Source organism: Phocoena sinus, chromosome 20 (genome assembly GCF_008692025.1).
Source record: "Phocoena sinus isolate mPhoSin1 chromosome 20, mPhoSin1.pri, whole genome shotgun sequence".
NCBI classification, from domain to species: domain Eukaryota; kingdom Metazoa; phylum Chordata; class Mammalia; order Artiodactyla; family Phocoenidae; genus Phocoena; species Phocoena sinus.
The window spans coordinates 56,673,218-56,699,443 of NC_045782.1; the positions used below are offsets into that span (position 1 = coordinate 56,673,218).

The window sequence follows — 26,226 nt, forward strand, 5'->3', positions numbered from 1 at the left end:
TTTAAAATTTTCAACGTGAAAAAGGAATGATATTTGAAGGTTGGAGTACATTTTATACTGGTTTCGTTTATATTTTCTCCATTTTTAAAGTTTTTTATTTATATGACCTGTTTATAAACAAGTTCTCCACTTTTCCCTTTAGTGTATCTCAATAATCTGTTTCACTGCAGTAACTCAGTTTGTTAGAAGTCATGGGTTTATGCGTCAGGCAATCTAGATTGCTCTGTGGCCTGGATTTATTGCTCCCTGTTGTAAATTTAGCTCACATGTGCACCTGGGAGAAAATTGTGTGTGAAGCAGAACAAATTTTTCTTGACTGTAGTAGTGAAAGTAGTACCTTGTGGATTTTATAGGTCCAACATTCATGAGATTATCTTTACCTAAATAGTATTTAGATTTATAAATTTGATTTTTATTTGTCTTTACAGGGCACTCAGGTTCTAAGGGGAAAATTCTTATAAGAAACTGCTTTATGTATCAGAACACAAATTTGGTTAATGTGTAAAGAAAAAATGTAATTACTTAATACAAGAGATTATTCATGTTGGCTGGATAGACTTCTTATTCGTGAGACTTTGCGTGTTTATGAATATTGAGTTAAACGAATTTTAATTATTTGAGACCTAAGAGCTGTTATTACATGTTTTGAGAGTCCACTGAGTCCCCTTAGGAAGGGAGAATTATAGATTCATAGGTTTTTGTTGAGTGGGAGGGACTTTGAATGTCGTTTTTAATTCACCTTCATTTCACAGATGAGGAGACTAAATTCCAGAACAGCATAATTAAAGTTTATTTACTTAATGGCAGGGCTGAGACCTAAACGAGGCCTCAGTCTCTATTGCTTTCCTTCTGCTCTATCACCTGTATCTACTATGAATAATTTAATAGCTGTGTTAATTAATTATAGTACCTTCTCCCTTTTCAGTGTTGAAAGGTGCTGACCATAAGTTTATCCTCTAATACTTAATTTGTCTGACTTCTCTGTGGACCATAACCCTTTTGTTTGCATTAGTTTTTATTTCATTTGATAATCATAGCACTAGAATTATTGCACATGCCCCAAGAATAGATGTATACTGGTTTTAGAAGCACAGCATTGAAAACATGGTTGAAAGGGGTTGCTGTAGTAAACTCACGGTTTGGTCAAGTTTACTGTTTTCTTTATAAACTCACGTTACCAGTTTGGTGGAGACTGTTTAATCTGTTCAAAGGCCCAGTTTACTGACTCTGGATATTATGAGAAGCTCTAAATAGTGTTAGCTATTTTATAAAATGATAAAATACGTTATCATTTTTATATAATAAAGTTGGTGTTTCTGTTTTTCAGGTCATGCATTTAGAAGATTCTAATGAAGGTGCTCTATTTTCTAATTTGACTGAAGGGCCGTATCCTCTGATTATTACTATTATCATGCTGGCCCTTAACAGCATATTCTATGTCCTTCTGGCTGTCTATCTTGATCAAGTCATTCCAGGTATGCAGGTAGTTATTGGATTTTACAGTAAAGATATTTAGGTTTCTTTGCCCACTTAAGGTTAACTTAATTAAAAAAATTTTCTTCTAAGTCGTATTCACTGTTACAGCTTTTAATTTAATTTTAAATAAGTATATTTCGTACCTTATTCATTAACTGCTAGTGAATGTATAAGGAGATTGTGGGTGAAAAGAGATCAGTTTGTTTTGAAAGCCTTCAGTCCCTCATTGAACTCCTTAACTCAGTCCTTCCCCACGTCCATCGTTTCGGCTACGGTGTTTTGTTATTTCACCCGATAAGCTCCGACACCACGAGCAACCTGGTGACCCCTCCCATTCCCCACATCCCTCATCCTGCACCGACAGCAAACTTGTGCGGATTCAAAATATTACCAAATACCCAACACCCCCTTTCCTTTTCCCCCTGAGTTCCTCATTCATTTTGTCTGTGTGCCAGACCTGCAGTCTTATATGGAAAGACAGGTGTGGCTTTTAAAACTTGAGTTACTTCGAATCGAATAAGCTAACAGTTCCTTCTCGGTAGCGCAGGCCACAGGCCAGGTGCTCGGCAGCCACGCCTGGCTGTTAGTCACCACACTGCAGAGCTCAGGTGAGGACGTTTCTGTAGTTGCAGGAAGGCATGGTGGGCTCTGCTAGTCTAGACCGCCGTGGCAGCTTCCATCTAACTGCCTACCTCACGTCTGTCTAAGAACCTCACCGTTCCCTCTGATCAAGCTCATCTCCTGCTCAGACACCTTGCTGGGTGGGCACAGCCTGGTGAATCAAGTAGAAACTTGTTACATGTTAATTTCCTCCACACTGCTTTTATGTATTTAGTCACTTCTTAGCCACTGTGCCCCTCCGTATTGTATTTTACATCCATCCACACGGTCCTATTTATCTATTTAAACACATCTGCAGTGTATCCGCTACATTATTTTTAGCTACCCATAACAGAGAACCTCTTTAGTTGTCTTAAACAAGAAGGAAATCAAGCGTTCCGTTTAAAGTCCAAAGATAGGATGGACCCCAGGTCAGTTGGACTTGCTCAGCTGTGTCATCAGGGACCCACTTTCTCCGTGTTCTTGCCTCTTGGTCTCAATCTGGCAGGTTTGCTCTCCTCCTGGCTGCACGGGGTTGTGCTTCTTTGTTCCCGTACAGAGGGAGAGGGAGAGGGAGAGGTTGCCTTTCCCCCAGTAAACCCTTCGCTCCTGTCTGGTTGGCACCTGCTTGTGGCTGCAGTGGTAGCAGCCACCAGAGCCTGCCAGGGGCTCATTAGGTCCACTGGCATCTCTCTGTCGTTGGGATCAGAGCCCTTTGAAACATACGCTCGTCTAGAGGAGGGGTGGATGTTAGAAAGGACGGCAAGGGTCGCTTCCTTGGGGAGAAAGGAAGAAAATACGTACATGCTTGTGTGGGCAGGCAGAGCTAAGTCTCCTGTGTCGGTCCTGGTGGCTGGCTGTGTTTTTCTCCTAGTTCTAAAAAGTCTTCTTTATGAACAATATCAGCTTTTCTGAATACTGTCTGTTTTCAAACACTAAGCTGATACTCATTCAAGCCTTCAGGCTATCCAGATGTAAACTTTTCCTCTTCTGAACTCTTATTAGCACTGTGCGTGGCACGCCTCATGCTGTACGTTGTGTTTTAGCCGTTTAGTACGTACATGTAGTCCTAACGATGTAAGTTTCTGTAGGGCAGAAAATGTACTTTGCTTACATTTACGTTCCCTAGACTCTCAGCAACTCTGAAACTATTTATGGACAAGAGTTATTTGTCAGTAAAACTTTTATTTTTCACACACTATCGATTTAGTATTTTATGTCTAAACTTTAGATCTAGGTTGTCTTAGGTTTCACAGACTGCCTTTATGATTTAATAACTAGTTTTCAGAAATAATTTGTTAGGATAACTCAGGTTTGTTTTTTTTTTCCAGGAGAATTTGGTTTACGGAGATCATCGTTTTATTTTTTGAAGCCATCATATTGGTCAAAGAGCAGAAGAAATTATAAGGAGTTATCGGAGGGCAATGTTAGTGGGAGTATTAGTTTTAGTGAAATTGTTGAGCCTGTTTCTTCAGAATTTATAGGAAAAGAAGCCATAAGGTATGATTTAATCTTTGGCAGTTTAGGTCTAAGAACTGCTCATGGAACATGCCACATTTAGATCCTATCTTTTAAATAATGCATGTAAGTATGGTATCTTTGGAGATTTGGTGCACATTTCATGCTTTTTTAAAAATCAGTATTAAGGGCTAATTCTCTTTTAAGTTTTTATTTTCTTTGCGGCCATTTAGAATAAGGTTGCTGCTAGGTTTGAAATTTTATGTTTGAATAGAAATTTTTAAAAGTAATAAAACCTAGTATTTATAAAATTAAGCTATTTTAAAGTTTCCTCATTATGTAGATTAAAACAGAATAAACATTAACTTTCTATTTTTATTCAGGCTACATTGTCTGAGATATACACCACACTAAATTGTGCTCTGTTGATTTCATAGGCCCTTAGAAATCGTGACATAATTAACTTGTCACATCAACTTAATTTCTGAGAATGAAGGAAATTCATTACTGTTCCTTCTAGTTCAGTCAAAACCAAATTAAAAAAATAATGAGACCGAGAAAAGAAATAAAAGTGCAAGAAAAAGTGGAGTATAATTTGTGTTTTTTAAATTTAAGAAAAATGTATAAAAGCAAGGGAGAGTTAGATACTTAAGATGCAGTCAGTGGGCTGGCGGTCTGCCTTCTTAAGAGTAAAATTTAAACTGGTGAACAAGACCATTCATTCCTTCAAAAATTATGTAAAACATTTAAAGTGGAAGGAGAGAATCACTTCACATTTATAGACAAGTGCTGATGTGAAATAGCGCTCGGTTTTTAATCTCCCTTATCTGATAAACGAGTATTGATTAATTACAAACAGAAAAGAATCCAGTGTGAAATAAGAAATCTATAAATTGCTTGAGTCAAATGTTTCAGTTTCTTTTTAGAAGTTGGCTTATCATTGAAAAATAAATGAATAACACTTAAAATGGAGAGAAATACTATACTTTTCTCTTGTCGTTTCTTTAAAATACTTTTATTATTATTGTTAGATTTCCTTGGTTTATTGTTGTAGTAGGAAGATACTTTATTATTATTCCCGTTAAATATGACAGCTTTGATTAAAAATATTATACATGGAAACACGTACTTATAGATTGCTTTAAATACTTATAAAGTAGAAAATGGTGTTTTTCAGAATCAGTGGTATTCAGAAGACATACAGAAAGAAAGGTGAAAATGTGGAGGCTTTGAGAAGTAAGTAGCTTTCCTAGTGTTCAGTCCATAGCATTAAAGTACAAATGGAAAAACAGCGTACGTAGTTTGTGGGAAATTTAAATTCTTTACCACAATTTTCTCTCTTTCCTTTAGGGATACTTCCATTTATTTATGTGACTAATGGTCGTACTAAAACTTAGCATCAAAGTAGTAAAAGAAAAAAGTAATATCTATCGAGATGAAAAATAGTCAACTCTTTGAACAAATCTGTGTCCTTTTTCATTTTATTATTAGCATGTGTATACATGGTAGTTCCTTTTTTTTTTTTTTTTCCTTTTGTCCTAACACAGGGTTTCTCAGCCTTGGCACTATTGACCTTTTGGGTCTCATAGTTCTTTGTCACGGGGAGCTGTCCTGACAGTTGTGGCGTGTTTAGCAGTGTGTCCGTCAGGGCTCTTCAGAATCGTTAGAATATATATACACACATATACACAGAGAGTGAGAGCACTGTGGGGAGGGGCGGGCAGGAAGCGGGGAAGATGATTTTTGAGGAATCGGTTCACACGACTGTGGGGCTTGACAAGTCTGAAATCTGTAGGGCGGGGCTGGCAGGCTGGGCACTCAGGCAGGAGTTGAAGCTGCGTCTGGCCTGCAGGTCTTGCGATGCTATCAGCGTGAGATCACCTTCATCAGATCAGGGGTTACAGTTATTTGAAGCTGGGTTTTCAGCCCCCTTTCTGCTGTCTCCTTTCAAACACTGACACATCCATCTGGTGATATTCATTCTACTTTACTCCTGTTTAAATTGAACTTCTAAAGCATTTACTTAGCCTTTTCCAAGCTATTGGTTAATTTCTGGTATTTTGCCAGTAGATTTAACTTGCCTCTAAGTACCCTTGGGAACAAATTTTTGTCTGTCCTTTTGTTTTAATTCCCTTGGAAGTTCCCCAAAGGGGGTACACAGAAATCCCCCCCGCCGTGCTTTGTGCCCCCTCTAAATCGGTTAGCGTAATAAAAAAAGAAAAAGCTTATTTTATATCATTTTTCTTATTGTTCATACCATTGACTATAACAAAGAATTATTATTGTGTTATAATATTAAATATTATGTTATTAAATATGCCGGTAACTTTAAATCTGTCTTTAAATTTATTGACTTCTTTCAAGGTTGCGCAAGTATTGTGTATTGTCTTACATGGCTCAACAGAAATAAGAATCACATGTGAGACTTCTCCTTTTTCCCTGAACTAGGTTTATCCTTTGACATATATGAGGGTCAGATTACTGCGTTACTTGGCCACAGTGGAACAGGAAAGAGTACATTGATGAATATTCTTTGTGGACTGTGCCCACCTTCGGATGGTGAGTTTTTTGACTTAAAGAGAAAAATCCCTTACTTTGTTTTATTAGGGTTATTAACTAAGGTACCATGGTAATTATTTATCCTTGTGATAGGTACCCATTGATTTTTGTCACTGATTTGGGATCAACTTCTGTGTCTGTAAAGATATATTTTTTTTTTTTGATCACACACACTTGTTTTCTCTTCAATAGAAAATAAAAGTGATTCCGTCATATTTAATAAGGAGGATCTGCTTTTGTGCCTGTTTTATCAGGCATTTTACTTGTGTTTTTGTTTACTGTTCATTTTCAAGGAAGGATAAATCAGTAATTAATTGGAAATTAAATGAGGCCCATAGAAATTTTGGTTGAGAAAATAAAGACTTCTAAGTATCCAACAGTAGTTCAAAAGGAAAGAATGTCGAGTGTCAGTACAATCTCCTAAAATAGATTTGTAAGAGCAATGCCTCAAGCGTATAATTGTTACATGTGACTGCCCTGTAGGTGAGAATTCAGTACAGCAGCTCCATTTTTCCACAGCAACCAAATAGAGTGGCAGAACAATAAATATTGTAATTTAAGAAAGGGCCAGACTTCCGTGTATTGATCCTGCATCTTTTTTTGCGGTACGCGGGCCTCTCACTGCTGTGGCCTTTCCCGTTGCGGAGCACAGGCTCCGGACGCGCAGGCTCAGCGGCCATGGCTCACGGGCCCAGCCGCTCTGCAGCATGTGGGATCTTCCCGGACCGGAGCACGAACCCGTGTCTCCTGCATCGGCAGGCGGACTCTCAACCACTGCGCCACCAGGGAAGCCCTGATCCTGCATCTTTTCAGATGTAGTTTCACTTCTAAAATAAGTTTGATTTCGTTGATTATCTCTGTGTCACTCTTTGAGGGTAATTATAATACCTTTCATTCATATAAGGATTTATTATTTTTGTTACAATTCTCCATACATTAGCACATTGGTTTAATAGTTCTTAAGTAAAGGGGGATATATTCGTATTCAGTTTATAGAAGAAAAAAGCTTGGATTTAGATTAAGTGATTTTCTCAAGGCCACACAGCTGGTTAGGGGTAAATTTTAAGTTCTTTGTTCTCTTTACTGTTGCATAATGCCTGGAAATGAGGGGAAATTGTTCCTGGAATATTAGTTAATGCACCAATAGATAATTTTGTTTAGTATTAAAGTTATGGTTCTTTGCTCTTTCCACTCTGTAATATGCCCTGAAATTGAAGGAAAATGAGATTGGAATATACGTGGCAGCAAGTCACCAGTATGATGGTGATTTCCACCAGTATGGAAATGAGGGTGCGTTGTGTCCTCCAAATTTATATTGACTCTTATTTTATGTCTATTACATACAAATAACTAAATTATTAGTATATACTAAAACATATATACTTTTTGATTCTTAATATATTTAATGTAAATACATATATTTTGCTTTTAGGGTTTGCATCTGTATATGGACACAGAGTCTCAGAAATAGATGAAATGTTTGAAGCAAGAAAAATGATTGGCATTTGTCCACAGTTAGATATACACTTTGATGTTTTGACAGTAGAAGAAAATTTATCCATTTTGGCTTCAATCAAAGGAGTTCCAGCCAATAATATAATACAAGAAGTACGTTATTCATATAGAAATCTTTACTTTTATTTGCTGTAAATTAGTAACCTTGTGCAATAACTTCTGTAATAAAAATATGCTTGAAAATCTAAATATAAAACTTGTTCTGAGCCAGTAAACAGAAAGTCATTATAAAGAATTAGAACTTGGAGCAAAAGTTTTAGCACATAGAAAATAGTCCTTGTTTCATCTGGAGGATTCTAATCTCTCAATATAGATGTTTCTTTTCTTTTCTTTTTGCCTCCACCCCCTTCCCCTGCCACACAGACACACACGGAGCCTTTGCACTGATCCCCTCCCACCACCCAGGGGTCACAAAAGTACAGCAGACCTTCCCATCAGGAATCCTTTTAGCTGTTATTTCAAAATTATACATGGATATATGTCAAAATTAAGTTCTGGACTAAAAGAACATTTAAAAAGTTGACATTAAAATTAGAACACTTAAAAACTAATATTGGTAATTATGTAAATGATGTGATTTAAAAAACGTTTATTGACACTTTCCTTTCATAGGTGCAGAAGGTTTTACTGGATTTAGACATGCAGGCTATCAAAGATAATCAGGCCAGAAAGTTAAGTGGTGGCCAGAAAAGAAAACTGTCTGTAGGAATCGCTGTTCTTGGGGATCCAAAGGTAAGCGGATATAGTGTCATTGATGAGATAATTTTAAATTATGTTGAATTAAAAAGTGGTTGTAGAAAGATACACATACACACATTGTACAAATGTTAAACATACATAAAATACTATACGTTATTATGGATGTAATTATAGTAATAAGGTTTTAAAACTGAAGTCAGAAAGATATACAGCATCTTTAATTTAGTGGCCATCTCTCGGAAGGGGAACGGATAGGACTGACTTTCTTTATACCTGCAGAGATTTATTTCCCTGAGAGAGGATCTGAAGTAAAATAACATTCGTTAAAGTTCAGTGGTGGCTATGAAAGGATTGTTATATTTATTATTCTCTTCAGTTTTCTATACATTTGTAATGCTTATAATAAAAATTTAAAAATAAGAACGAAATCAAACGAACAGTTCCGTTTTTCACTGTTCTGTTGATTTGATTATTGGGTCTGCTTTGTGCTCTCCTCTGTCTGGCAGAAACAGAGAACCAGCTGGTCACTGCTTTGCGCAGTGTTAGAAAGCTGCCAGGTGCACACCTGTGGCCGGGAGCCCCCTGGGTGCCCACCATTCCTGCCACACGCCCTGCTGCTGTAGCTTAGGGAGGACTGTGGTTCAGGCTTTGAGTCAATTTATCTTCCTCCCAATCCCCGCCACCATATTTTCAAAATGAAAAATAGTCTTAAAATAAATTTCTTTCCCTGAACTAATACAGAGCATAACTCTCTAACGAGCAGTTGTTACATCTACAAAATTTAATTGTTCAGGTAAAAGCGAAATAGTCGGTGTTTTGTTTTTTAGTTTGTCTATCTGATTATTGTTATACTTATGTCTTATACGTTACAGACACTTGTATTTTAAAATTAAACCAAAGAAGGTATTCATATGCCAAACCGATAGTTTTTTAAATTTATGCTAACTCATATATGAGTGGAAAACTCAGACCTAATACATTTCTGATTGGATAGAGTAACTTTAAGTGGGGAAGGTTTGCAGGGTCTGCATGAATTTTATATATTTTAGTTTTCCTGAGGATTCCCTGCCTTGCCCACCCGTTTGCACACAGGTACTGTTGCTGGATGAACCGACAGCTGGGATGGACCCTTGTTCGCGTCATATTGTTTGGAATCTTCTTAAATACAGAAAAGCTAATCGGGTGACAGTGTTTAGTACTCATTTCATGGATGAAGCTGACATTCTCGCTGGTGAGGTTTTTACTTTATTTTTAAAGGTTCAGGTCATGGGGCCGAATGGGAGATTAGACATAGAAATGCTAAATTCTGAGGAATAAATAAAGAAGCTGTGCGTTCTTCACAAAAAAAGGTATTACAGTTTTTTAAACTTACATGTTTTTGTGTTGTGTTGGGGGGTCCCCCTGACCACCCGAGGTCCAATAATCTGCCACGAAAGCTCACAGGACTCAGCACAGCCACACCCCTGGGTGTGAGTTATTACACTGAAATGGAAGGGGTACAGGGCAGAGTCAGCAAAGGGCAAAGGCACATGGGACAAAGCCTGGGAGAAACAGGCAAGCTTCCGAGAGTCCCGTCTGCACGGGGTCAGCCAGGGTGCGCTCCGTCTGTGCGGCAGCGTGTTGTTCTCTCGCCCAGGGTTGTTGTTTTTTGCTCTTGGGGCTGGCCGTGTGGCACCCTCTGCCTCACGCGGGCCACCTGCCGGCCGCCCAGCAGGAAGCAGGTGTCAGCCATGACCTGCGTTGCCTGTGCAGCGCAGGTGCCGGGGGCCAGCCTTACCTGCTCAAAGCCGGGTCTCCAGACACGGGTCAGGAGCCAGCCTCGTAAGAGGCCTTCCTAAGCTTAAGGGCCTCAGGCCAGTGCTAAACACATTCACACACCGAAGAATCCTGCAGGTTGAAAGAATCTGCAGGTTGAAACCAGCACGTGACTTTAGTAGCCGCGACAAGGTCCAAGGCTCTGAGGTTCCCAGGCAACCTCTTTCTGTTCATGATACAATCTAATAAATTGGGCATGTCATTCATTTTCTCAGTGGTATCTTTGTTTAATAAAAACCTAGCGTTTTGTTTCTGTTGCTTTCTTGTCGTTTTTACATTTGGCTATCAAGGAAGTTGTGAAAGCACTTCTGTTAGTAACCTTATAGGAAGAGTCTGAGACATTTGGAGCATGTTAGTTAGGAAAGTAGACTGTAGACTTACACTGCCTGGGCGGAACCCCTGGCTTTGTCACTTAATAGCCACGTGAAACGTGGGCAGACTGTACATGTTCTCATTGCCTTCCTGTTCTCATCGAAAAAGCAGGTGATGATAATCTATACCTTCCTCATAAGGCTGTTGTGATAATTTAATGAGCTCATACACTGGTGTCTCATAGGTTAATCCAGAAAATATAAATGCCAATTATTAATGCTGTTACAAACTCTGAAATTGAAACGCAAATCTCTTTTTGCAGATAGGAAAGCTGTCATATCACAAGGAATGTTAAAATGTGTTGGTTCTTCAATTTTTCTGAAAAGTAAATGGGGGATTGGCTACCGCCTGAGGTATCATTCATTCTTTATTGCCTTGTTCCTTATTATATTCTTGAGCTATTGTTACTGTGTTTAAGCTTTGCCATGATGTGCTTCGGCCATTTTTGTATGGCACTAACTTTAGCTTAACGCATTCAGAATTTACTTTTGGCTGTTGACTGAGTAATCAAAAAATTATGGTTTTTGGTTTTCTCTAGCATGTATATTGACAGATGCTGTGCCACGGAATCTCTTTCTTCTCTGGTTAAACAACATATACCTGCAGCTACTTTATTACAACAGAGTGACCAGCAGCTTGTGTATAGCTTGCCTTTCAAGGACATGGACAAATTTTCGGGTATTCCTTACTTTCAGTTTCTTGACTGCTGAACCAGGTTCTTGCATTGGGGATGAGTTTTCTTAATTTACTTGGTTTATTTTTCTATATAATATTTACGCGCTCACAGGTCGCCAGAGTTAATATTCCGTTTCTGCTTTATTTTACTTTTGAAAATCAGAAATGCTGTAAGCTAACATTTCTTTTTTTTATAAACGGCATGCAAGAAGCTCCAACTAGTGTGTTAACTTACGTAAATAATTGTTTCTTGACAAATAATTGTCAAGAAAGAAAGAAATTGTTCCCTTTTTTTGTTCTGGGAATAAGAATATAAATATACATATATACATACGTACACACACAGATGTGTATACACACACACAGTTGTTTGTATAAGTCCTAACCTCTTTTCCAGTTTCATGATTTCATAATGAATTACATTATTATACGGTAAACCCTTGAATTATTTTATTTGTGACATTTAGTTTTCTGCTTTTTGATGAAGAACTCAAACTCAGTGTCCTTTATCTGTTGACAGATGACTTAATAAACAAAAGGATATTTCTTACTGTTGAAGATACGTTATGCAGAATTCCCATAGCATTCCTATAATTAGATAGAAATTTTCTGTGCGGTTTTCTATGGTTTCCTTTTGAGAATAAGGAATCATTAATTAACTGAATTGAAGTACATGTGTCAGCATAATGTACTCTGCCCATCATTCTGTCTATAAAATATTTCTTAGTTTTAATTTATATTATGATGCATGTCTAATAGATATATATCTCCCTAAACAAACATTCCTTGGGGTCCTTAGCAATTTCTAAGAATGTTGACGGGGTCCCGAGACCAAACAGTTTGAGAACACTGTACCAGCCCAGTAAATTCAGTCGTATGCTATTTTAAAACGACATCTTAGAATTCATGGTAGCGTGCCTAGTGACACAGCGCTCTTCCATGTTTCTCCTTTAGGTTTATTTGCTGCTCTGGACACTCGTTCAGATTTGGGTGTTATTTCTTATGGTGTTTCCATGACAACTTTGGCAGATGTATTCTTAAAGCTAGAAGTTGAAGCAGAAATTGACCAAGCAGGTAAAAACAAAGCTAACGGCACATTTTAGGCAATGAGCCAGACAGGTAGTGATCAAAACAAATAATTGTAGAAGCATGTGGAATTTGTATTTGGGGGAAGAAAGGGTAGAAATAAACACGTAAATAGATATTTACAGAGAGTGATAGGAGTTATGAAGGGATTACTGGGGCGGTCTCAGGAGGCAGATAGCTTAGATGGCATCTCAGGGGGGACTGGCTTGGGGTGATATTTAAAGTGAGGCCTGAACGGCAAGAAAAGTGAGATTTCATCGCAGAGCCTTCCAGGTAAAGGGACTCGCTACTGCACAGGTGTTGGTTGAGGGATGGGTTGGATGTTTCTGATGACCAAGAAAGGCCGCCGTGGAGAGCCAAGGAGAGGGTAGCATGTAGTGGGCTCAGAGCTGGAGGCCAGGGGCCACATCATATTTAGTCTTTGAACATGTTTAGTCTGGAAAAACATTTTGTTTGTTTTCTTAGTGTGATATGAAGCTACCAGAGAGTTTGAAAGCAAAGGGGTAGCATGATCTGATTTGCATTTTTAAAACTGCGTTCCGGTTGTTGAATGATGAGTGGATTTAAGGGAAGTGTGGAAGCAGAAGAGCAGCTAGGAAGCTATGGCAGTCCGTCTTAGTTTGAACTAGGATGGTTGTGACAATAGGGAAACATGCACAGCGCGGGCTTCTCCCAGAGGCACCGCTGGTGACTTGCAGATGATGGCTTAGCGTTAGGGGCTGAGGAACGGGAGGTCAAGAACAGTGTCTTAAGTTTTTGGCTTGAGAACTGGAAATGGAATTGCCCTTTCCTGAGAAAGGGGGAGCAGCAGGTTTGTGGAAAGAAGGACTCCAGGTGTGAATTTTGGTTATACTGTTGAGAGGTTTAGTAGACATCCCAGTGGAGATGATGCCTGTGGGCTGTTTGATTCACACGCTTGGAGCTAAAGGAGGGCGTGGGGCTCAAGATAAAACGCTGGATCCGCCTGTGTACCGGTGGCCCTGTGGGACTGGATGAGGTGCTTCGGTGGCGAGCGCGGACGCAGTGGAGGGAAGCCCCGAGGGTGAGCAGTGAAGGGCCAGGGAGGGCTGACCAGGAAGGCACCAGTAGCGCCCTTTCTGTCTTCACGAAAGAAGATGCAGGAGCTGGGGCAGCATGGTGTTTGAGGCAAGAGCGAGTGGGCAGTTCTCTGCCGACTGCTGTGAAGAGGAAGATGGCGACACAAAAGGGGGGTTTGGTAGCTTAGAAGACGGGGAATGTGGAAGGGTGGGAGCCGGTCGTGACCTTGACGCGAGTGATTTCAGTGGTGCGGTCGAGATCCGTGAGGTTTAAGCTGAGAATGGGTTGAAGGGTAGCAAGACTGGTGTGGTGCTGGGTCCTGAGAGTGAAGGAAAAAGGATGTTTCTCTCAAACGTGGAGGAAGAAAGGTGAGCTTACGATGAGGACGTAGGGGCGGATTGCAGCTAGAGAAGGAAAGTTCACGTGAAAATGTTGGATCAGTTGGAGCGATAGCAAGATCTTAAATTTGGGCATCCGTCAGTTTGATGAAACTGAGTAGAGATAAAGGTATGGGAATGGAAGGAATGAAGGGAGCTAGAGGTCAGGATGTAGAATGCGTTAACAGTGCATATGTCTGTAATACTGAGGATGGAGGAGAGAGCTAGATGGAGAAGGTGCTTGTGTGTGTGTTGCTCAGTACTTTGAGGCATACGAAGTAGTTTCTAGAAACATCTGGGAAGTGGGAATGAAAATGAGAAGGGTGAGCTCTGTTCAGGTATTATTCACTTTTCTCTATAGTACCTTTAAGCCCATTATGCGAAATAAATTTACCTCTAACATCAGCTTGCTTTCAATTTGGTCGATTTTAATTGTTTTATTTTTTAAAGATTAGTATATATCAAATTCTGTAGAAGGCCAGTTGGAGCCCACTGAGTACTATGATTGTGATATGCAGTATTTCAGGACCTGCTTTTAGTTTGATTAGTTGCTGTGTCAGGGGAAGACAGGGACTGGACTTGTCCATCTACTGAGTCATCTGTTCAGACTGTTGAGTTGGCAAGATGCCAAGACAGCCAGGTTGTACCTACATATTATTTTATACATTATTCTGCTCCACTCTTAAAATTTTTAATGTTTACTCATTTCTTAAACTTAGCCTAAGTCCTTCTTCATACCGAAACCAGTTTTCGTCTCTTTTTATTATTTTTCATCTCTTTCAAGTCAGATCACTGTTGTGAAAATAACGTATCTTGATTTCTATCCCCGTCCAGTAGTTTTGTCAGGTTTTGGTCTAATGGAATCAATCATATAGCATGTCTCTTTTGCTCATATTTATTCTGGTTTCTTTGACTTAATGTAATGTTTGTAAGATCAAGCTACTATGGTTATACAATAGTTTGTTCACGTTCATTGTTTTACACTATTCTATTACAGGAATATTTCATGACTTATTCTTTCACCTGTTGACAGAGATTTGGGTTCTTTCCAGCATGCGGCTATTGCATAGGGTACTAGCTAAGGATATGCTTGTACATGTGTTTCAGTGAGCCTCTGTACATAATTCTGTTGGATTTATACCTGAGAGAGAATGTCCTGGGTCATAAGCTGTGCACATGTTCAGTTTTGATAACATTGCCAAAGTATATGACTGTCCCCTTTGTCCTGTATCACTGCCAGGTGTGTGCTGCTTTGAAATTTACATGCTTCAGAAAGGTTTTCATCTTTTTAAGGAAGATAACCTAAGTTTCTATCGTTTTGTTTTGGCAAATAGATTATAGTGTATTTGCTCAGCGGCCACCAGAGGAGGAAGTGCATTCAAAACCCTTTGATGAAATGGAGCAGAGCTTGCTTATTCTTTCTGAAACCAAGGCTTCTCTGGTGAGCACCATGAGTGTTTGGAAACAGCAGGTGTTTAAAATTGCAAAGTTTCACTTCCTTACCTTGAAACGTGAGAGCAAATCAGTGAGATCAGTGTAAGTATAACCGCTCTTCCGTCTGATGAGTTGTTTTCTTAAGGATACAAACTAGATTTACCATCTTAGTCTTTAAAATGTAGACATATGTAAATAATCTGTGTAGTTTTGAGAGATTAAAATGGTAATTTCACAATGTCAGAGAAAAAAATTATACCTCTGGTGATTTCACTGGATATCATTAGAGCCTTAACTCTTTTTTAAAACTAGCATTTTTTTGGTCTCATCTATAAAATGAGGGAGTGACAATTTTCTCTAATTGTGTAATTTTTGAATTACTGTCATTGCATTTAAATTTTATTTTGCATTTACATTTTTCACAATTGTTTTGCCTCTATTACTAATATTTATGACCATTTTTTGGTAAACAGCAGGAAGAATAAGTTTTATCCTTATTTATCAGGTGAAGAAACGGAAATATAAAGAAGGGCTTATAGCGGGTAGAACTGGGATCAAAATGACGTCTTTTCCACTTAGCTGTGTCTCTGTCAGTTAGGTTCCCATGGGCTGCTAGACGCTGAATTATTTAGAAGTAACGTTCAGTACTTTTATATACCACGCTGACTTGTTAGATCCTGAATGGCGGTAGAAATAAAACTTAATAATCAAGAATAAGAGGGGCTTCCCTGGTGGCTCAGTGGTTGAGAGTCCGCCTCCCGATGCAGGGGACACGGGTTCGTGCCCCGGTCCGGGAAGATCCCACATGCCGCGGAGCGGCTGGGCCCGTGAGCCATGGCTGCTGGGCCTGCGCGTCCGGAGCCTGTGCTCCGCAGCGGGAGAGGCCAGAGCGGTGAGAGGCCCGCGTACCGCAAAAAAAAAAAAAAAAAAAAAAAAATATATATATATATATATAAAGAATAAGAGTTTTGTTATATGTTTGAAATATGCTGAATTCATTTGCTTTTTGCCTAGACTTATTCAATATCAAAGAAATGTCAATCACGTATCTGATTTATTCCTGTGTCAGCATTAGTGAGAGAAAAACCTTTGTTTAAATCAGCATGTGTCCGTTTATTTAATTGAATACTACTCTCATAAAATACTCCCTGAAAAACAATAAAAGAATCTCGGCTCCGGCTGCCATAACAACAGCAGAAGTTTATCTTCTGGCTTGAACAGCAGAAATTTATTTTCCCACAGTTCCCGAGACTGGGAGTGAGGTCAGGGTCCACATGGTCGGGTCCTGTTGAGGACTTTTCCTGGCTTGCAGCTGGGCACCACCACCACCCCGCCCCCTCGCTGTGTGTGCACACAGAGAAAGAGCCACCAGAGAGCAAGCTCTCTGGTGCCTCTTCTTCTCAGGGCACCAATCCCGTTATGAGGCCGTGCCCTCGTGACCCCATCTGACCCTGATGACCACCCGGAGGACTCATCTTCAGATGCCATCGCTTTGGGGCGTAGGGCTTCTGTGTATAAATTTGGGAGGAGGGTGACAGACATTCAGCCTGCTACAAGAAGTGTTCCATGGTCAAATCTGTATTGACCATACATGTAAAAAATATTATAACTTACATTTCCTCTCTTAAAGATTTGTCCATTAGCATATAAAAACACATGAGCCGTTCTATGCTAAAGAAATTATTTCAACTTTGTTTAACTTGGAGTTTCCAAATATATTTTAATCATGAATTTTGTTTTTAACCTAAAACACCCACTAACTTATTATGGAACTAGAGTTCAACGCAGTATGCTTCTGGCAGTGCTGATATAGGTCTACTTACAACAATTTAAGAATGACTTAAAATTATAGGGTTTCTGAAAATTATAAAATGCTGATGTGTGATAACCTAAGCTCTCTCTACCCACTGTTGTGACACCTGTCACACACACTGTAGAGATTTTTTGCAGGCTGAGATGAAAAGTTACCTGTCTCGGGTCTTCCCTGGTGGCGCAGTGGTTGAGAGTCCGCCTGCCGATGCAGGGGACGCGGGTTCGTGCCCCGGTCCGGGAAGATCCCACGTGCCGCGGAGCGGCCGGGCCCGTGAGCCATGGCCGCTGAGCCTGCGCGTCCGGAGCCTGTGCTCCGCAACGGGAGAGGCCACAAAAGTGAGAGGCCCGCGTACCGCAAAAAAAAAAAAAGTTACCTGTCTCTCAGGTGGAAGGGCATTTTGAGTGGTTATAGTAGAATTATGTGCTGGGCCCGCTGCACATTATGGTCCTTATAACTCACTGTAGAGGAGAAATGGCAATTGATGTGGTTAGGATGATATCTCAAAGATACCAGTCATCTGAAGTTTTCACTGTATTTTTATTTTCTTCACTGTATCTAAAATATTTTTGTATCATATGTTTTCTAAAATATTTGGAGAGTACATAGGATAGAGGTAGGGCAGGAAATAGTTCCTTCAGGAGAGTAGAGCTATAAATGTGACATAATGTGTATTTTTTTTTAAGTTATAACTACAGGTTTACATGCCCTATAAAAATTTCAGGGTGGCTCTGATCTAAAATATACTTTTATAACTTTTAACTTTGTTATTGAATATTGGCTTTCTTTCCAATATTGTCATGAGACCATTTTGGAGAGTCGAATTTCTACTCCCAAGTGGGAATTTTTCAAGTTTTTTTTTTTTTCCTTTTCTTGTCTTTCTTTTTTTTTTTTCTTTTTTAAATGAGTACCTTTTAACTGTCATGTGAAGGAAGTTTGTTTTGTAGATTTATGTGTTAACGTGCCTTGAACTGTGTATTTTTTTTCCTTTCAGGTTGCTTCTGCTTTTAATTTTTTTCGCAGTTCAGATTTTTATGTTTTTGGTGCATCACTCTTTTAAAAATGCTGTTGTTCCCATCAAACTTGTTCCAGACTTATACTTCCTAAAACCTGGAGATAAACCTCATAAATACAGAACAAGTCTGCTTCTTCAAAATTCTACCGGTGAGAGTATGTGCAGGTTTGTGAATGTGTGTTGGTGGGGCCTGGGGTGAGAGGTAGACATAGGCCAGAGATTTGGATTTTAGAAATATATATATGTTAAAGGCGTGGTCTGTGTGCGTGAACCTAAATTAAGCAAAACTCCTCACTGATGCTGAGTAATACATTACAGAAATGAAATTTTGGTTTAAGTGTAGATGACGGTTTTTAAAATATTCTGATTTATACTGTATATAATCATAAAATTTCCATTTTTAAGAGTAGCGACATTATTCTCAGAGCAGCACGTTTCATCTCAAAGTTTATGATGCACAAAATAAACTTCAGAAGTTGAAAAACCCTCTTTAGAAAGAGTGACAGCATGTAATGTTTATGCAGTTACATATCTAAATAGAAGTGTTTAAACAATTTTTAAGGACTGTCTGAAAAACTAGAACTAAGGACAGTTGTCTTAGAAATCTCTATGATCAAATACATTAAATCTGTAATGGATATTTTTGGACTTGCTATTGATTCTTTTTATTACATAATTAAATCAAATATGAAAGAAATTTTAAAACATACGGCTTTGCGCAAACCTCAGAATAAATTTTTAAAAACCTGATATAGGACTTCGATTTTCAAAATATTAAAACCTAATTCAGAATTTGACGTGAATTAGATGTTCCTACACCATCTCCCATCTGTGTGGATAGTTTATAGTCCCGAGGTTCTTGAAGAGGAAAGTGAGCTAGCTCTGTAGTTTACAGTAAAGCAGACGCAGCTTCCTTTGCTTATCTTGCTGAACTATGTTGGAAAGTTGCATTTCGTACACCCTTTCTACACGCACAAATTCTTTTGGTTCAACACTTCCCAACACTTCACCTGTATTCTAGTATCTTTCCTTTTTGATTCACTATTAACTGAAAAGCTTTGCCCGGTGTTAAAATAATAGTGATAGTTAGGGACAGTTACAGATGGCCGTTACAATCATCACTCTTCAATTCTAGCTCTCTGTTTTTATTCTTTTGGAGGAAGAAGGTATTTAGTGATAGAAAACACTCTTGAATAGAAAACGTTATGTTTCTCAATTTATTGCTCCCATTAGAATTCTTATTTTGGTTTTAATGTACATTTCACATTGCTGAAAGATAGTACTGCATGGAGCCTTACACTCTGATATTGTGACTTTTTTTGTGTGTTTGGGGAATTGTACATTATCTCGAGTATTTCTGCTTGGCGTTCACTCTCACTGATCTGCAGAAATTATAGTATTTTCAAAGTTTTGTCCCATCTGTTAATTTTAAGTATTTCTAGAGTTGCTTACATCTGTCTTTCTATCTGTCTGTCTCACATTTTCCTAGACCTTGTGGTTGGTCCTAAAGGCACATTTCCTTTAGTGTTCAGTGGTCTCTGTGTGTATGTATTGGGTGGTCTCTTATCCTCCTGGCAAAGCTTTCTGTCATCACAGGTGATACAGTTCCTTCAGTTATAATAGAGCCCTCCTCTCGAGAGGACAGAGCCTCTCTGGCATCTGGAAATGAGAGATCAGTTAAGGCACTAGGTTGGGAGGAGATGTCCTATCACTAGAAGCACCCTTCTCTCTGACACTCAGGTTTGTTGCTGAGTCTGAGCCACCGGCCGTGCTGCTCAGTTACTGCTACTGTTTTCTTTGTTTGGTTTTGATTTCTCTCAAAGCCACACTTGTCCGTCCTTGAATCCTGGCTTTTGTGATGGACAGAGAACTGTTTCCACTCATCAGGCCTGTTGGTATAGATTTAGACCTCGGACAGGATTCAGACTCTCCCCCTTAGCTCCAGGCTATTTAGGGAATATAGATGGAGACCTGGTTATGCGTTTTACTATTTTAAAGTAGTAACGCAGTTGACATTTATACTGCTTGTCTGTTCAAATCACGCAGCAGTCCTCCAGGGAGTGACGCCACCTAACTCCACACCCTGGCTCCCACGTCTCTGAGCGTGGCACGTTACCTTGTTGCATAACATTGCCAGATAGATTTGTACTCTTACTGTTTGACCAGATCTCACATATTATAGGTACACTCTGAATGCGAGTAACATCAGTAGCAGCGGCAGCAGCTGAAATTGGTGCAGTAACTGTGTGTCAGGCTCTGTTCTGAGGTCTGCGTGTCTGGACCTGGATTTGAATTCATGCTGACTGGTCCCAGAGCCAATGTTCTTAATCATGTCTTAGCTAATGGAGAGAAAATACTTCTTCAAAAAGAGAGCTCTGGGCTTCCCTGGTGGCGCAGTGGTTGAGAGCCCGCCTGCCGATGCAGGGAACACGGGTCCGTGCCCCGGTCCGGGAAGATCCCACGTGCCGCGGAGCGGCCGGGCCCGTGAGCCACGGCCGCTGAGCCTGCGCGTCCGGAGCCTGTGCTCCGCAACGGGAGAGGCCGCAACAGTGAGAGGCCCGCGTACCGCAAAAAAAAAAAAAAAAAGAGAGCTCTACATGTTACTAAAAGCCTGTGTCTGTTTCTCATTTAAACTGATTCTTTGTTATTTGCTTATCTTCTAATACCAGACTCAGATATCAGTGATCTTCTTAGGTTTTTCACCACCCAGAACATAATGGTGACAATGTTTAATGACAGTGACTACGTGTCTGCCGCTCCGCACAGCGCAGCTTTAAATGTGATGCAGTCAGAAAAGGTAAGAGTAGTGTGTGGGATTAAGACATTTCCTCTAAAATCAGTTGTTTGCTGATTTGACCTTATTAGTTGGAAATTAAAATTTACTTTTGGAAATAGCTGGCTGTGTTTACTTAGGATATATTTTATGCCCCGATGGAGGACCAGTAAATAAAGCTCTGAAGAATTTAATTATTTTTATGTCATTTTTTTGTTTAAAACATCAAAATATCTAGATTCCAAACCAGGTTATTTTTCTCTATCATTGAGTATTATTTCTATGATTTGTTGAACCGGTTTGCAGCACAGTTAGTGAGAGTTAACTTAGCTGGTGAGAAAAGCTTGGTACGTAGCCATCATATAGTCATCTATATTTCTGTATACTGTATAATAACTCTGTTTTTTTGAATTGTAGGACTATGTTTTTACTGCTGTTTTCAACGGTACTATGGTTTATTCTTTACCTGTATTGATGAATATCATTAGCAACTACTACCTTTATCATTCAAATGTGACCGAAAGGATCCAGATCTGGAATACCCCATTCGTTCAAGTAAGCAGACTTAAAAATGGGTGTGCGTGTGTGCGTGTGTGCATCAAATAACTGTTAAGAGCCAAGTGATAATAACTGATGAAATCTGTAGCAGTTCATCTTGTGACATCTGCTAGTCTTAAAACTTGAGCTGGGGATGGTTCACATCCTGGGTTTAGGAGTCGACAGTATGAGTTCGCTTCATGCTCAAGGAGGTTCTGTCTTGGTACTGATATGTTTGTAAAGCATGAGTAGTTTTTATACTAGAGAAGAAAAATTTAGATAATTAAAAATGAATATTGTTCATTGGAAATCTAGATGCTGGGTATTGAACCTTGAGAAGTCACCCAGTCATTTTTCCTCTAGGACAGACAGCGGGATTATAGATACGAAAAGCCACTTAAGTCTCCAGGAAAACAGTCAACCTTTTTCTCTGAATACTAGTATTGTTTTTCATATGTTGGAAAATAAATGGACAAACATCTTTCGGTAATAGCATTTTCTGCTTTCTGTTGCCATACTGTTTTTCAAAAGCTTTACTGAGATGTACTTCAGCCACCGTCTGATTCACCCATATGAATGTACAATTCAGTGGTTTTTATTATGTTCATAGAGTTTTGCAACTCTGTGTTAAAAGACGTGACATACTCTATCACTCTTGCTTTTGTGAGGCATCGTATTTCTTACGTTTGGGGGGTAAAGCGGTACATAGTAGTAGTATCAGTCACCAATTTTGAGAATATAGGCAGAAGAGAGATTGTGGCTTCGTTCTGGTGGAATGGAGATATTGATTTCAGCTTTGAGCCTGTGGAGGGATTGGTTATCCTGGTGGCATTTGAAGGTATGAATCTGGAGAGATTTCTGGGCAGGAAATAAATATTTGTGATAAATATTTGTTGTGATAAATAAATATTGTGTCAGCATTGCATAGGTGATATAGAAATCATCATCGAAGTTGTAGATCATCCCTTGCGATTTTTGTTGCTGTTGTTGTGTTTCAATCCTACAGAAAGTAAACAACTGTGTATATAGTACCCACATATTTCAAATGTTAGTATCTTGTTTTTTCTTATTTATTAAAACGTTAAAGACGCAGGTGAAACCTCCAGTGCGTCCCTCCCCAGTCTTCTTTCCTCCACGGTTCAAAGTGTTTAATTCCCGCGCACATCTTTATGATGTTGCCACATTTGTGTGTGTCTGTAACTGTTACAAAAGATCTTCCTTCTTAGCATTCTCCGTCAAACTCTGACATACGACCATACCGTTGTTTAAAACCAGAGGGAAAGAGTGGGACTTTGTAAAGTGCCCTATTCACAGATATAATCTTGTTCACGTTCCACATTTTTTCCCCTTCAATGATGAGATTCTGTGTAATTGAGTCCAGCTGTCATCTCATTAATCTCCACTTCTTGTGCTACTCAGCTTACACATTTGTTGGTTCTGTCTGGGTCTTCCACCGTAAGGTACCAGAGTTTGGGACAAATTCAACAACGTCATATGGCACGAATTAAGGAACTGGCTTTATTGCTAGAAACTCGGGAGGCCGGGGCCGACAGAATGCAGCCTCTTTCCACATCATCCGTGGCATTGAGAGTGGTTCTGGGTAGTTTGCATTTGGGGCACCAGCTGTTAACTAGGTCGTCTGGGAACGTTTGCTGTCTGCACCTGGATCCACAGGCCTATCGGAGTTACGGTCCCCCTCTGCTGGGAATAAGAAGCTCCTGGCTCCATAGGAAGCTGAGCTCGGGTATGACTTTTCCCAGTGGAGAAAAGGGGGGGTTCCTAGATCCCAGCTGGCTTGTAGTCCAGTCCAGGTACCGGTGAAGGCATCAAGGTCATTCTGAGAGAGCCACGTTCGTTGCCTGCGTAGAACCACTGGGAGACAGGTTAACTGTGCTTCACGGACAGTATAATTTTTAACGAAATGGTGAACCTTAATTAATATGCTGTATTATTCTGTGTACTTCTGTAAGAAAAGGGAAGGACAGTAATTTGCTCAGGATCCTATAGCTACTTAGTGTGTCAAACTGGTACTATAGCCCGCTGACTCTGCCACCCGTTGCTACATGTCGACTGCTGTCTAGGGTGGGTATCCTAACATGTTTCTTCGGAGGTTTTGATAGTCTTTTAGAAGGTAGTAACATGATATAAAGTGATTCCCAGTTCTATTTCTTATTCTGTGGTTGTCTTTCAGGGAATTACAGACATAGTTTTTAAAATCGAGCTGTATTTTCAAGCAGCTTTACTTGGGGTCATTGTTACCGCGATGCCACCTTACTTTGCCATGGAGAATGCAGAGAATCATAAGGTAATGACTCAGTTAAAAAATTACAGGTGCAGCTGACTAATAAGAAATCTTAGACAAAAAGTTAGCCTACCTTGTGTGAGTGCAAGACTTCTGTGCAGTTATTATTTCAAGAAGTAAATGGAGCATAAATACATTTATTACGGTAATAGTAGTAACTCTCACTTATTATTTGAGGACCCGTCATGTGCTTTAAAAGTTTTATTGCTGGGTCGTATTCCATGGTGTGGATCTGGATTGTTTCCAGTTTTAACTATTATGAATTAAGATCCTACGGACATGGGCTTCCCTGGTGGCGCAGTGGTTGAGAGTCCGGCTGCCGATGCAGGGGACACGGGATCACGCCCCGGTCCGGGAAGATCCCACATGCCGCGGAGCGGCTGGGCCCGTGAGCCACGGCTGCTGAGCCTGCGCGTCCGGAGCCTGTGCTCCGCGACGGGAGAGGCCACAGCAAGTGAGAGGCCCGCGTACCGCCAAAAATCAAAAAAAAGAAAAAAAAAAGATCCTACGGACATTCGCTCTAGCTTTTTGTGTGAATGTAAGTTTTCATTTCTCTGGGATAAATGCCCGAGAGTATACTTGCTGTGTCGTATGGTGATTGCATGTTTAGTTTTATAAGAAATTGTTGAGCTGCTTTTCAGGGTGGATGAACCATTTTGCATTCCTACCAGCAATGTGTGAATGGCAAAAGCATGGATTATCCAAAATCATCGCGTTTGACGTGGTCTATGTTTTTATACTTATATTGAAATTTATATTTTCCCTCTTCTAATCCATTGAACACGAAAGTTGTCCATTTTTTAAATCATTTCTCTTCTTTGTCTTAACTAATATTTATAGCCCACTCTTCTCTTACCTCCTCTATGGCTAGCTCTTTCTTATAACACATTTAATTATTATGAACAGATGTTTCATAGATGACAGAAATCAACTGAATAAGGGCTTCCCTGGTGGCGCAGTGGTTGAGAGTCCGCCTGCCAATGCAGGGGACACGGGTTCGAGCCCTGGTCTGGGAAGATCCCACATGCCGCGGAGCAACTAGGCCCGTGAGCCACAACTACTGAGCCTGCGCGTCTGGAGCCTGTACTCTGCAACAAGAGAGGCCGCGATAGTGAGAGACCTGCGCACCGCGATGAAGAGTGGCCTCCGCTTGCCACAACTAGAGAAAGCCCTCGCACAGAAACGGAGACCCAACACAGCCAAAAATAAATAAATAAAATTAAAAAAAAAAAATCAACTGAATAAGATTGTTAGGTGTTTGGATTTATGAAAGATTCTTAAAATTTCAAATTAAATAACGAGAGGGTTAGGAAAGCAATGATCATTTAAGTTTACTGTTTGTACACTTGCAAATGCCATTCCCTTGTGGTGATAAGAAACAGCTAACATTTTTTATACACAGGAGTGTGTAAAAGGCCTTCAAATGCATCACCAGTACTTAAGCTGAAAGCCCTGTGTAAATCAGTAGGTACTTGGCCATTTATTAGTGTTTTCATGAAAGGTCAATATTTAAAAGTGAGAAACCTGTTTTTCTCTCGATTTCCACAGAATTTCCAAAGCAGTTATGTTTTGGCCGCTTACTGTTTGCACAGCTATAACCCCCATGACACCTTTAACTTTATTTTAGTTTTGCGTTTCTTAGCAGCACTGCTGTATCCTGATGCTGAAAAATTTTGTTGAAATGTTTACACCTCAGAAATAATGAGCCAGATTACAGGCTAGATGGCATTTATATTTAGCTGTAGGAGGGCTTTTATTACCTGTAGACAGAATGTGACCTTTTGTGTTGATGTAAAATTAAAAGTTCTACAATCATTTGCTAGAGTTTTTCGTTTGCAAGATGTTTAAAATTACAATCAGTGTTTGCCTTTTTCTTTTTTTAGATCAAAGCTTACACTCAACTTAAACTTTCGGGTCTTCTGCCTTCTGCATACTGGATTGGACAGGCTCTTGTTGACGTCCCCTTATTCACTGTGGTTCTTACTTTGATGTTAGGCAGTCTATTTTCATTTCATCATGGATTATATTTTTATGCTGTCAAGTTCCTTTCTGTGGTAAGTTAACATCAGTTGTATTCGTGCTATTTATAAATAAAATGTTATTTTAAAAAGCTAGATCTTTATAAATGTGATAATTGTCTGATTGAGTAATGGTGACGTTCCAGAAAACAGAACCGACATCTATTTAATTTTTGTGTACGATACCTATAATCAATGCAGTTTATATTGCCCTAAGTGATTTTTAAAAACAATAACTTTACCATTATGAAATAATTCCTTGAAACTGAGGTGGTCTTTCCTGTAGACTGCCTACTTGTATGTAATCAGGAATACTTAAACAGTCCTTCCTTTAAATGTCTTCTTTGTCTCTGTGCCCAAAAATAATTTCACAAAGAAGAAGCTCTTTTATTCCATAATTTAAAGTATGGCTTAAAATACTAAGGGAGAGTGTGATTTGTATTCATATTCATATTCGTATGTCAATGACTGACACTAGATCCTTTCCTATGAATTATATTAGAAAAAAGCGAAAACAGAGCTTGGTAGGTTGGGGTTGCTGAAAGTCAACTTAGGAGCTTTGCCAGAGGCCATCCTGATCTTACATATTAATCTCCACCTTATAACTTAATAAATGTCTTTCTTAAAAATTTACAAAGTGCATTAAATGCTGTACAGTAAAAGAAAG

At 39.4% G+C, this 26,226-nt stretch overlaps 1 protein-coding gene across 10 annotated transcripts in view; it reads left to right on the plus strand.

Moving 5' to 3' along the window:
- Positions 1–26,226, plus strand: part of ABCA5 (ATP binding cassette subfamily A member 5) — a 66,676-nt gene that overhangs the window by 20,763 nt on the left and 19,687 nt on the right. For 8 of the 10 annotated variants that reach the window (XR_004347570.1, XM_032616961.1, XM_032616958.1 and 5 more), the window contains 16 exons: positions 1,328–1,475; positions 3,408–3,576; positions 4,712–4,770; positions 5,983–6,093; positions 7,526–7,701; positions 8,221–8,340; positions 9,400–9,538; positions 10,757–10,847; positions 11,033–11,172; positions 12,124–12,243; positions 15,005–15,206; positions 17,909–18,078; positions 20,599–20,726; positions 21,120–21,257; positions 23,431–23,544; positions 25,425–25,595. Coding sequence is in view for 9 of the 10 variants with exons in the window: in XM_032616961.1 (XP_032472852.1) it covers positions 1,328–1,475; positions 3,408–3,576; positions 4,712–4,770; positions 5,983–6,093; positions 7,526–7,701; positions 8,221–8,340; positions 9,400–9,538; positions 10,757–10,847; positions 11,033–11,172; positions 12,124–12,243; positions 15,005–15,206; positions 17,909–18,078; positions 20,599–20,726; positions 21,120–21,257; positions 23,431–23,544; positions 25,425–25,595 (2,196 nt within the window). In the remaining variant the exon portion in view is untranslated. Of the gene's footprint in view, positions 1–1,327; positions 1,476–3,407; positions 3,577–4,711; positions 4,771–5,982; positions 6,094–7,525; positions 7,702–8,220; positions 8,341–9,399; positions 9,539–10,756; positions 10,848–11,032; positions 11,173–12,123; positions 12,244–15,004; positions 15,207–17,908; positions 18,095–20,598; positions 20,727–21,119; positions 21,258–23,430; positions 23,545–25,424; positions 25,596–26,226 lie in introns of all 10 variants that reach the window. The other 2 variants (XM_032616962.1, XM_032616963.1) reach the window with 2 other exon arrangements.